The 13635-nt window shown below is 39.6% G+C and overlaps 1 protein-coding gene across 4 annotated transcripts; it reads right to left on the reverse strand.

The window, feature by feature from the left end:
- On the reverse strand, positions 1-7250 carry LOC121573327 (protein LTO1 homolog). 4 transcript variants are annotated; one of them, XM_041885211.2, is made up of 5 exons: positions 2343-2769; positions 2068-2173; positions 1279-1349; positions 1050-1188; positions 1-814 (listed from the first exon to the last, which is right to left on the reverse strand). In XM_041885211.2, exons 1-5 carry the CDS (start codon positions 2393-2395, stop codon positions 737-739), a joined length of 447 nt encoding a protein of 148 aa, XP_041741145.1. In that variant the 5' UTR covers positions 2396-2769; the 3' UTR covers positions 1-736. The 4 variants fall into 4 exon arrangements, with proteins under 4 accessions (XP_041741145.1, XP_041741146.1, XP_045070422.1 ...); XM_041885212.2 differs by having other exon boundaries at positions 1050-1167; positions 2343-2766; XM_045214487.1 differs by lacking the exons at positions 1-814; positions 1050-1188; positions 1279-1349; positions 2343-2769 and adding exons at positions 5123-5290; positions 5967-6070; positions 6921-7250 and having other exon boundaries at positions 2055-2173.
- Positions 7251-13635: the final 6385 nt, after the last annotated feature.

The following is a 13635-nucleotide window of genomic DNA, read 5'->3' on the forward strand; positions in this document are numbered from 1 at the left end:
TTTGAAAGAAATAGATTTTTATTATTATATTATTATTATTATTACACATCAACCAGTAATTTTAGCAATCTCACAGCACTCATTCTCAACCAGGTCACTCAAAATTGACTTACACTATTAGAAAAAAAAGGTTAATTTGGGATCTGTATAGAACATTTAGGGATGTTATATATATGAAGCAAGCAATAGAACCCTTATTGGTTCCATTTGGAACCTTTTTTCCAAAGAGTGTACATCATAATTCCTGTAGATTAAAACAAAAATTCACTTGTTTTATATAGAATCCTTAGAATGACAAAATAATTGATGCAACTCAGCTCTCTCTTACCACCCAGACAAAGCACTAAACATCCAGGACTATGGTGTATATAACACCAGTTAGGCCTATGTAGCACTTTCAGTTCACTTTTGTGTTCTCAGTGGCACTCCATATTTCTAAACTAGACTGATGCCCAATCAATTGATATCCTAACCTTTGTCATTCGTAAACACCAATTCTTCATAGTACCAATCGATAGCATACTTTATGCTCCACCCGTTAAAAGTCAGTTAACTACACTACAGACCAACTCAGGACCTCCTGTTTACATAAAAGCAGGCCCACCTACAGGTTCCTCCTCCTCAACTGTTCTCCTATCTTCTCGTCTTCAAAGCCACAATGCTTCACAGGAAAGGTTGCATTCAAGGAACCCCCTTCAGATCCACAAGCCGTCGCCTTTAGGGTTGCCAGTTCTCTTCAGAAGGATATCCCCCCAGACCCTCCAGTCTTCACATAATCACTGAAGTCTGCTGGCACATTTAAAATAGAGCAGACCTAAAGGTGAAAGAGATTAAGGAGAGCCAAAGATCAGTACCTAGTTTTTCAGTAGACATTAGATTAGCCATCAAAATAAGAGCATGAAAAACACTGCTAACCAGTGGTCAGTTTAGGTCATGGATAATCTAAAGGCCATGAACCTTCACATTGAAAAATGGTTGAGTCAACCATTTGTTTGTTTCTATGAGCTTATTCACACAATTGACTTGTGGTTTGAGTGAGATAGTCCTACCTGTCTAAACTTGGCCCGAACCTTCTCCATGTCCTCCTGGAGATTTTCATAATGAGGTTCTTCATGGGGGAACTTTTGAATCAACCCAAGAAGAGATTCCAAAGCTTTCAGCCTTTTTCTTAAACATAAAATAGACAAACTGAAGATCATTTTATTTGCGTGAAAGTCAACAGGAACAAGTGACTAATGAGTTGATAGGTATTTTATTACTGCTGATGAGAGGTCAAACCTGGCCTTCACATCTGTGTTGTTTTGAAGAAGGCATTTCCAAGTGATTCCAAATCCATAATAGAAGGAAACCTATAAAATGAGGTGAGTAGTTTAGAAAGTTATCTGTAGTTGGGGAGAAATTTGTTGTAAAAACACAAATCACACTTATTTAACAAAGCTGTTTTCACAAACCAGTAAGCATATACATGTAATGTGCATTTAACAAAATAATATGTATGACTTTAGCTGAGTAACAATCAGCTGCTGTAACAACACTGGCTTGCCATGCCTGCCCTAGGGTTTTGACTAGCTATTAAAAAGAGTTACTAGTCAGACCATTATTACTGTTCCAGCTGGATGATAGGCGTTATTCCGTAGGTCATGTTAAGCATAGCACAGAGAATTTTCAACAAACCTTTACTTGGCGATAGGATACTTCCTCAATTCCCGACTTGGAAGAACGTTAGCATGGGGAAACAGTGCCAGCGAAACTAAACCAAATCATGGATTGCTGTCATACCTTGTCCATAGACTGCTTACAGGGTAAGGAAAACAATGTGTAATTTTGTAATTTGGGTAAACTATCCCCTTAATAGCTAGTGTTGACTAGATGGTTTACAGCTTATGTCAGAATTGACTTTTTGTAGCATGTTAGAATTTACGCTGTAGGTTACGATAATTAACGTAGCATGTTAGGATAATTAGGTCAAGGTTTGGAAAATCGTTAGGTTTAGCTCAAATGCAAAAACAAATATCAACTTTTGACGTCAATTTAGACATGACCCTGGGTGAGTGATGCTCAACTTGCCTCCATTGAAAGCTTGGCGCCATGTGATGCTCCATGTTTACGACCATCAATCATTCCTTGTCGCGTGCCTTCATCGAACCCCTCGCGGTACCCCTCTCCATGGAACCTGAAATCATTAAAAACTCATACGTTAATCAATTAACATTGTTCCAACTCTAGCTAGCTAGCTAACGTTAACTATAAACAGACAGGCGTCATGCTAGCCTAGCTAGTACTGGCTAGCTAGTTAACGTTAGCTAGCTAAATAACCTAGAGCAAGGCAGTGTTTAGCCTACCTGTTGTCCGCCATGAGAATACAGTCAAATAAATCTTCACTTTTGTGGGCCATTTTCAAAGAGTATCGCCTATTAAAAATGTTACTTGGTTAGCTATCTAGCCAACAGCTGTCGCTTCCGCAAACATCAGTTTGTGGCTACAGCATTGCTTTGGACAGCCCAACAGTTAGCTCGCGCATCACTGCCATCTACTGTGTTGGAGTTTGTTGGAGCCGAGGTTCCAGTTAAAAGCAGTAAAGAGATGATAGTGCTGAAAATAAACATTACATTTAGCGCTACATTGTCACATCTCGCAATGAACATGACGACTAACACCATGGACAGTGCCACGTAATAACAGCCAATGAATGTATCTCAATGACTGTAGTTCTCTAGCAGCAGTGCAAGCAGTGGTGTAAAGTACTTAAGTAAAAATACTTTAAAGTGCTACTTAAGTAGTGTTTTGGGGTATCTGTACTTTACTTTGCTATTTATATTTTTGCCAACTTTTACTTCACTATATTGCTAATGAAAATAATGTATTTTTTACTCCATACATTTTCCCTGACACCCAAAAGTACTTGTTTCATTTTGACAGGAAAATGGTCCAATTCACACACTTATCAAGAGAACATCCCTGGCCATCCCTGCTGTCTCTGATCTGGCAGACTCATTAAACACAAGTGCTTCGTTTGTAAATTATGTCTGAGTGTTGGAGTGTGCCCCTGGCTATCCGTCAATAAAAAAAGAAAATTGTGCTGTCTGGCTTGCTTAATATAAGGAATTTGAAATGATTTATACTTTTACTTTTGATACTTAAGTACATTTGAGCAATTCCATTTATTTTTTATACATAAGTATATTTAAAACCAACTACTTTTAGACTTTTACTCAAGTAGTATTTTACTCTGTGACTTTCATTTTTACTTGAGTCATTTTCTATTAAGGTATCTTTACTTTTACTCAAGTATGACAATTGAGTACTTTTTCCACCACGGAGTGCAAGGAAGGTCCACATTTTCTTTACCCTAAAAAGGCCTACCAGGAGATGAAAGCTGCCGGAAAATACAGAAAACAAACAAATATTTATTTGTATATATGAATGACAAAACATTGATGAAAAAATAACAGGATTCGCTGCATTTCTGTCCATGCATTGGTAGACCTATCAGTTATCATACTGGCCTAGTACTTTCCCTATGGTGGTATATTTATTGTGTTATATCTTTAGTAGGCTACTGCCCCTCCCTACCTTCAGTCTATGCGCAAACCCTACACCCCAACCCGAGCACTCCGTTCTGCCACCTCTGGTCTCTTGGCTGTGGCAGGGCTTGCAAATTATTCTGAAGTACAAAGGGAAACCCAGCCACGAGCTCCCCAGTGACGCGAGCCTACCAGATGGGCTAAATGTATTTTATGCTCACTTTGAGGCAAGCAACACTGAAGCATGCATGAGAGCACCAGCTGTTCCAGAACTGTGTGATCACGCTGTCCGTTGACGATGTGAGCAATACCTTTAAACAGGTCAACATTCACAAGGCTGCAGGGCCAAATGGATTACCAGGACGTGTACTCAGAGCATGCGCGGACCAACTGGCAAGTGTCTTCACTGACATTTTTAACCGCTCCCTGACTGAGTCTGTAAAACCTACATGTTTCAAGCAGACCACCATAGTCCCTGTGCCCAAGAACACGAAGGTAACCTGCCTTAATGACTACCGCCCAGTAGCACTCACATCGGTAGCCATGAAGTGCTTTGAAAGGCTGTTCATGGCTCACGTTAACACCATCATCCCGGAAACCCTAGACCCACTCCAATTCGCATACCGCCCCAACAGATCCACACATGACGCAATCTCAATTGAACTCCACACTGCCCTTTCCCACCTGGACAAAAGGAACACATATGTGAGAATGCTGTTCATCGACTACAGCTCTACGACTACCTGATGTTTTTTAGAGTTCCAAAACTGATAAAGAATTGTGTGACTTCGAAAACGTTCAGTGTGCTACAATTTACTACATTGTGTCCCAATAATAAACATTTTTTTTGCACACAGCTTGTGGCATGTGGTAATCTTGTTGAACCAAAAATTGCTGTGAGAAATGAATCATCAATATGACTTTCTAGAGCTGATGACTGATGGAATGATCAAAATGCATTCCAATAACATGGGGGGCCATCAATGAGGTGCCAACAATTACACATTTTGACATATTATTTCACATGGGTGTCTTTGGTCAATTTGAAAATGTAAATGCAAACACATACGAGTTAAAATTAAGGCCTAAGCTAAATGCATTATATATATATAAAAATAAAGCTGTACAAATATATAAGTATTTACAAATATCTACAAAAATGTAGACAAAAAAGTGCATACAGATTCCCATATTTGTTTTTCAAAATACATGGATCAAGTATTTTCATTACATAATATGGCTAAAAAGTAAATTAAATTAAATGGAGAAAAAAAAATGGAAGAAAAAAAATTAGAAAGAAATACTACAATTGATTTCAATCCAGTTCTTCTTGGGCCTGTATGTTTGGAGTGGTGTATAATGTCATGTGCAAATTATGAGTTTGGAGACACCTTGTAGATATAGAAGCTTCTTAGTGTAGGTTGTATGTTAGCACCATCAGTCGCTCATCTCTTATTGAAACTGGGGCTTTGGATCGAGATCTGTGAAAGTTTCCCAAAGGCATCCATAGTGTCTATGTCCAGGCTTGACTGAGGGCCTTGCTCGGGGTGGGCTGACAAGCCCAAATCTGTTGTTATATCCAGGGGCAGGGTGCTCACCCTTGGCAGAAACTGGGACAGTGCAGGAATGCCTCTGTCTCGCCCTTGGAGCCTCTGCCTGCTGCCACCCAGGCTCACCAGGGTCCCATGCTTGTCGGAGACATAAATATTGTAGCCGTCTGGGAGGATGTTTTCCTTGAAGGAGCAGTCATCTTTCATATAGGTTTGCTATGGGAAGAGGAGGGAGAAAATAACATCTAGTGTATATGGAGTGACACACACAGGCTATTTGTCAGACCCTCTTCATCCTGACTGACTCCTGCCAGGAGTTATTCGAGAGCTATTTGCATAGCATATACAGAGTCACTAGAGGCCAAGGTTATTATTCCAGTTCCTTTCCAATAAGGTTTTAACTTTTAAATATATACCCTACCAGTGGACAAAGGTTGCTGCAGTGACATATAACCTATAGTAAACCATATCATTCTCAGTATTTGCCAGATGTATTTTAAATCTGGTATGCAAATGTTAATGTAACATTTCATGCAAGGAAAGGTTTTAAAAATTTGACTATCATGAGCTATGATCTTTGTGTTGCCTATATTTTACTATATGCATTTATATCAAAACCTTAGGATTATAGACATCTGATGAAGGATGATTTTTTAGATAATTTTTTGATAATTGGATAAACTGTCACAAACACTTTCTCAAAATGAGTATGTTTATTTTTTAAAGTTAATTTGATATAAATGTCGATTTATTAATGCTCCTCCAAACTATGAATTGCTTGCTGTTATTCACAAGTCGGAGCTGCATCTGAAATTGTGAGGTTTTAGTCATTCCAATCAATGTGAACGTTACATTAATTTTACAGTCAAAAGTCAAATGTGAGTGCTCTTACGGATGCGTACAGTCTTCCATTCCCTTCCATGCAGAGATACTGCGAGGCTGCCACTCCTTTGATTGCGACACAGCCTGTGTCTACAGGTCGGATTTCCACCAAACCTGTATCAACACAACAGGTCATTCAGTTTACTTAAATGTTTATTGTTATATATTTATATTTCCAAATAATAATAAAACTGTGACAGCAATACATAAAGACATACCAATAGACAACCACAACACATGATAATACAAATAAAATAAAAAGACAAAGACAAAACATATAAAACAGACAGAAATATAAGTTTATATTGTGCCTAATCAGAATAATACCTCAAATTTGGGATGAAATGGAAAAAGTTCAGTATTTGGTCATGAGCTGACTCCTCTCCTTATTTTGGATGTTATGAAGGAGAAGGCAGAGGGCTAGGTGGATATTGTTGTGGCTTTAGCTCTGTGGATTCTAGCGGTGGATCTCTCCAGGGTTAAGATGACAATTATAGATCCACAGAGTGTTCAAGTGAGCTTCCTGATCAAACCATGCTTTCAAAGTGGCCTTTTTTGCTGCAGTAAGTGCAGTTATAAGTTGATATTACTTTTTGGAGTTTAGACAGGTTTACACACTTTCTAAATGTATTGTATTGACTATTAGGCATATCTCTGATGTATGTAAGTATTATGTACAACCTAATAGAGTTACCATTTTATAATCCACAAATTTCAAATTCATAATCACAAGTTTTCAAATTACTTTTTCAAAGGATGCCAATACAATGCTCAACCAAAAGTAACCACCGCTTTCATCAGAACAACCCATCCAGAATATTAATTTTGGTTATGCAGTCTCCAATCAATATTGTGAATGACCTTGCCAGTGATACTGAAAGATGGCAAAGCAAAGGCAAAGTTAATGTCTCAACAAAATAAAACTGTTTCATTGCTGCTCTATTTATAGTGGTAGCCTACTTACTGTAAGAACTCTGCTCAGGAGATCCGTGCACCTTGCCATTCTCGTTGATTAGCAAGTGCAATCCGTGTTTGGCCGCATACAGATGTCTGAGCCGGACCGTCTGTCCCCATCCGTTGGCTATATGAGGCCCGGAGTCTGGCAGTGGCAGACAAACTCCAACAGCAAAAAATATGTTGACCATGCATACTGCAGTAACTGCAGGTGTCCTTTTGCTCATTACTATGTCAAATGTTCTTTCCTGATGCTATTCTCTGTCTATTATCCCAGACCCTCTGCCTTCTTTCTATCTGTCGCTATTTTCTAGTAAGACAATGTCCCAGCCTTTTTAAATGTGCTGCTTATCAGTCCGATCGATAACCCTTTTCCTAAAGCCAATTCTGGGAACAACGTAACACACCCTCTCGACATGCAACAGAATCATAGGTGACTGGTGGCACATGCCACAACCAAGGATTTATAAGATAAGTTAGGCCTTTAGTTATCAAAGTCAAAACATTGATGATCATAATGTATTATAATTAATTGATTATAATTATATGTTTAGTTTAAATATGTATACTGCATTTGATTTATAGCCCTATGTAATTTATAAGGTATTGAGAAGTTGAAGTGAATTATAGGCTACTGGATTAAAGTTTAGCCATCCGCTCGTCATTATAATATAACAACAACCTTTTTAAATTTGTCTATATTAATGAAATCCGGTTTGCCATTGCTCAATCAGGGGGAACATTTAGTTATTTCACTAAATGTCAAGTGTACACTGCAAGTCATGTGTGATTCAAACCAGCTCTGGCACAGGAGCATATCTGTCCTTGTTGGACTTGGTCAACAAGCACAAATAACAGATTTACCCCTCTGTTATCTGATTTTGACCGAGGGTTTCCGATGCTTAGTGCGCACGCGTTGTCAATTGACGAACTCCTCCGTGGACCGTGAAATGTAGGCTACATAAAAGTTAAACAGTAATTTAGAGCAAATATCCTCATTCATGAAAATGCAGCCGAGGACTTACATTCCAAAGCGCAATATATCAAATCAGGTAGTATTAAACTATGTGGACGGTCGAGACCACATCTATCGGTGGGTAGCTTATTCCAGTAGGACAATATTTGTCAAAATACATGTTTTGAATTTTTTATCAAACTGATGTATTTAACTTTATTCATAACATTATGATTTGACCGACTAAACGGGAGACTATTTGAAGATTACTGACTAACCCATGACTAACCACTACAGACCGTGCTCTGCCTAAAATAAATAGCCTACTTATTCTGTAAACCAGATTTATTTTCACTCAGTGGTCCATGTCATTATACTCACTAGGTGGCGCACAATACCACATTATCAATTTTACATTCTAAAGTGCCTTCGTGAGCGTTGTGGGCTCCATGTAGTCTTAAATTGACACATGCAATTGGTTGGTGAAGTTCGCGCCAACGACATCTTCAAAGGTTACACGTATGCTGGATAGGATAGGCCTACTTTTGCGCACTTTTACACCTTGAATTGGGTGCACTGCGCAGGTGCCTTCCTTATTTGCACGGAGGCTAGCTGTCTGTTCAGGGTGATAGAGGGTGATGGTGAGTAGGGGAACCTAGGCTGGTTAACGACATTAGATGGTAGCCTTAACACTTTATAGCTACATTTAATTGTGGGCATACCGAAAAGGAAAAGTCCTATTGCCATGCTGTTGTTGTGTCTTTTTACTTTTGATCAGTATGGCTTGTCAGTCAGTATCATTCCCATAGTCTCACACAGGCTTCTGCCCTCGGATGATAGAATGACCTCTTAGTAAGAGTCAGTTGGCGTGCCTCGACCAATGGCCTCCTCAACAACAGTGAATTGAAGGCCTGCACTGCAATCCTGTGCTGTGACCTGATGGTGACATTTGAGAGAATGCCTTCATGCTTTGGATGAGTGAATCATGTTCATTGCACTGCTTGAGTCACGGATAAACTAGGCTCTCTTGCCAGGCCAAACTGTCTGGTGAAAGACTTTTAAAAAATGATGTCATGCTGAAATGAATGCATGGCTTCTGTGTGATGTGCAGTGCAGAGGATGTAACATTCATAGGCCTACTGATGTACAGTACTGTTGACCTATGTGGTCATCCTGATTTCCCATCAAATGAGAGTTGATTGCTCTGCTAATGCACTCACTGGCAGGCAACTCCTATCCGTTAATATACATATATTGTAGTTTTATTGTAACGTAGGATAACATAGTGTAAGGTAGTGTTGATCACCTGTTGGCCAAGATTTATTGAGGCCACTCCTCTTGGGGCTCATTCAAATAGACCTTACAATATAAATATTCAGAGAGAAAAGAGTAGAGCATATAATGGATACCATCGTCCCCCCCATAAACTGCAGATGGATTTTGTGCATAGAATGCACAGCTTTTGTAGTGCATTGGGAAAACTGCTAAACAAGTTGACACACACCAAGTGATGTCATAGGCTGCATAATACTCATGTGTTACTCAAAGTCAAGTTCTAGTTCCCAAGACGTAGGCTTAACCATTTTCTAAAGCTCCAGGGAAATGTGTTTGTGCATGAACTAAGGCAAGTGGCCCATGGCCTCCACTGTTTCTGCTGAAATGGTGACCATCGGCCCCTTGATTACAGGGCAATGGTCCATGTCATTTCCTAAATGCCCCAGTACAGAAAGCATTACACAGCATGGAAGTGAAAGAGGGGGAGTTTTTTCAGCACCTTTTGAAGTACCTTGTCTTTATAGGTAAACATCAGGAGGATCTCAAACAGACACCTCACAGCTGGCCCTACAAAGAGAGAGGATGGGGTACAAACACCCTCTTTAAGTACCCCTTTACTCCCTCAGGCAGATCACACCACCCATAATGTTTGCACCGCCGCGACTAGCACGAGATATGTCTCAAACGTTTTTCGTTCTCATGCTAGGCTAGCAAATGCTAAAGCTAGGATAGCATGAGGACGAAAAAGACAGTTTAATAAAAAACGAGCAGTATTTTAATTCTTCTCGATTTGTCATTTTGGATAATGGGATAATTAGGAGTACAGCAACATCTTCCATCCCTGGATTGAGGTACGTTTTCGAGCCATATCCCACGCTCATCACCGCGGTGCAAACATAATGGGTGGAGTGCATTTCGACTTAAAGGTACTGACCCTCAAGTCGAGTTTTGGCTAATTCAATCCATAGTGTGATTTAGCCATTTAGAACAAAAATATACTTATTTCCATCACTCAGTCAGTGTCGTAGTACATTTCAAGTGAGACACCATCAAGGTTTTAATAACTGTGTTACACTGAAACATTAAGTTATATAATAATACGTCTCTGAAATGTGCAGCAGGGTGACGCCCTGGCTCTGATGCCCTCCCACGTGCCAAGTTCTGCAACCCCACTCGGTCTGCCAAAGATGCCGCCTATTATCATGGCTGAATAAAGCTAAACCAAGGGTAACACTGAGGAGCCAGTCACCTGATACTACACCAGGTGTTTATTAGCACAAACGGTTGTTTGCCTGTGGTTTAGGCCAGGTGTGGCTATTTGAATGTCCTTGCGTCTGGCTGATGTGCTTCAGTGCCTCACTGTTTTGGTTTGCTCTGTCTGAGCCCATTAACAGTGTCATAGTGCCATAGATCAAAACTCCACTTATTGAAGTCTTGAGAGAAGTTAGTAAATCTGAAGCATCTATATTGTGGTTGAATAGCAGGGAATAATGCAACCTTAGTAAAAGAAAACAACCACCAGAAACATTCCCATTATATCCTCTCTGTTCTGTGCTTATGAGGGATAGCCCCACACAATCTCCTTTTGTTTTGACAGTAGGGAACAACTGAGCCCTGTCCCGCTTCATCCATCTCCTCTCATTGCCCCTTTTCCCCAGAGATGATCCAGTCTCACTAGCGTTAAAGACTCAGGCTTCACTTGTGTTTGCCTGCAGGATAAAGCAGCAAAACCCTATAAGCTGGGGCTTAGAAGGTGCGATACCCATGGAATCCAGGGACTCTGTGAGGGGGCCTAGATAACTAAGTGCTCAAGGTGCCCCTGCCAGTCAGCAACACGCCTGGCCTCATCCCAATGCAGCATGATGTTTTAATCATTCTTTACAACTGGGATCTACACAGATGGCTTTGGACACTGTTGTTGATCTTGGAGTTAAAAATACTGATTGGTGTGTATAATGTATATGTTGGGGGTGCATGCGTGCAGGTGTCAGTCTTAAATAGCTTTTGGCAGTGAAAAACATAATTTGTGGAGATTGTTTATGCCGTTCACAATTCTGCATATTCACTTTTATTTTCCTTTTTTTTGCTGTTTATTTAACAGACTTTGATACTCTACCTCACATCACATGCCTTGTGTCAGTTCCCCAGTGCTGAACCCCTAGTATTAATTGAAATCTGTTGTGGCAGAGGGACAAATTCACAAATGTAGAATGGCTGCCTTCATCCTACCTCAATGGAATCCTCCAACACCTTGCTGCCAGTTTACATAGTACCATCGAACAACCATTCAATTACCCATCTCTGTTAGCGAACACTGACTGTCTCTGTGAAGTCTTTGTGTTTTACAGAACTTGAAAGGCACATCTGAAATAGAAAGATATGTTGGCCCTGGGTGGATGGATGTTTATTTGGTTGACAGACAATAGAGTCAAGGCAGATAGATAGAGTGTAGCCACTATTTTTAGGGATTGTTTACAATCCTTAAACATTGCAACTTCAGTTTACTGGAGCAGAAAGCTGTAATTCTTTCAGGCAAAGACAAGGCTCCATTTAGCTCGAGCTATCCAGTGGACAGAAATACATGTGTATTGAGTGGCCACACCTGTCTCACTCTTCCAAGGCTATTTTTCTTTAAGAGGCATTTATCAAAATGGACAGTTCAACAAAGAAATAACTTGGAATTTACATAACTTGCTTTCCTCTCCTCAGTTTGACAAATATATTTCTGGTTTCTCCATTGAATAATGTGTATTGTAGTACGATAGATACAATATAATTTGATGTAACATTAGTTTGAAAAGTTAGAGAGCCATTGGAATTCTGAAACCCTATGTTATCACACTTCTTTCCAAACCTTTCAGTCAATTATTGTACAATTGATGTTGTCAGAAACAAGTATTAGTCTTGGTAGACCTGTACTAACAAGGGTTCAGACATGAAAGAGTCATTTTTTACAACATTGGGAGTTTTATTAACTTCAAATTTAAGTTAGGCATTAGTCATGTGCACAGCACATACATCAAGATATTTAACAAGACCTGTATAAAACTACAGATAATATCTAGTAAATATAAAAAAGACAATGGAAACAAGAGTAACAAGACCACAGGACTCAAAGACACTTGTTACTTGAGACCCAAGAGCCCTCCCCTGGATGCAGAAACAGCACAGCAATTGAAGAAATAAGCACCCATAGGAGACAATAGATCATGAACATTTAAACATTTAACACTGAAACATGCTCATTATTCTGCATTTTAAGTTATTGTCTCTGTACCATCTCATCAGATAGATTCAGGGATAGGATAAATGGCTGAACAATTGTTCAAACTAATGTCTTGTCTATAAGGTGCACATTTCAGAACATTGTGTTGTGTTGCTTGTACACTTGCTGTATAAGCAAATGAGGTGCCTCTACTGGGGATGGATCAGGGTTCACAGAATATTTGCCAGTGGCTTCTCAGTCTTTTGTAAACATTATGGTGAGCCATGCAAAACAGTCTATTGGGGAACATTTGGCACAGCTGTGGCAAAGGAAAAATAATTATGGGATTGGCAGTGCAGCCTGATGTCTTGGGTGACTAAATAATATTACCAACAGGTGTTTGAGCATCCAGGTCATATGTGACAATATTAAGTCAGGTAGAGCATCATAGTCTTGACTCATTTTGGCTGCCATGTGCTCCAGTCTTTTTGAAGGGGAAGGTGGCATCCAGGATAGGATTGTTTTACGGGAGACAGAGACTTCCACAGCAGGTGTTTAGACATGGACACAGAGAGTTCACCAACAACACCCTGAGATATTTGCTGTAGCTCCAGCCATTCTATTTTTTACAACCAAATGATGTGTTTTCCATTGACTGAATTTAGCAAAGCTATTTGCTGTTTCAAAGTTACGCCTCATTAGATTTCTTAGGATTTGGACGCTATTGTTACTATTGTTATATTGAATATAGAACAATGGGCCATCGCTTCCAGTTTGAGTTGTCTAAAATCAGTACTGTACATTGTAAACTACCATGGTATGTGGAATGTTGATCCTGAGATGGAACCCTCTCAGAGGAGAATGAACACCATCGTACAATCTAGAACTATTCTAATAGTCCCAGTCGGTATTAGATAGAACGTTGCGGCCCTGCCCGCTTGTGGGGAAAACAACTGGTGGTTACATAGGTTACCTATTGGCTCAGAGTAAAAACTTTACCTTTTTAAAACGCAATTTTTTGTTGTCTGCTTGTCTTAGTCAATTCCAAAACTACATTTAAGAAAAGTAAAACATGCCTAAAGATTAATTTTCAACATTGCCAGCTTCCTAGCATTCTCAATATTGAGAAAAACATAATATTGTAGGTCTTCCCTTATGCCCCTTTTCATGACAGTGCTAGCAGCCGAGTGAGTGAGTGAGTGAGTGCTAGCTAGCGAACGTTAGCCAAGACCAACAACAAACAAACAGACTGTACACTACAAGTAATGAGTGGAGTTACAAATGGACTAT

The sequence above is a fragment of the Coregonus clupeaformis genome, unplaced genomic scaffold (genome assembly GCF_020615455.1).
Source record: "Coregonus clupeaformis isolate EN_2021a unplaced genomic scaffold, ASM2061545v1 scaf0266, whole genome shotgun sequence".
Classification (NCBI taxonomy): Eukaryota; Metazoa; Chordata; class Actinopteri; order Salmoniformes; family Salmonidae; genus Coregonus; species Coregonus clupeaformis.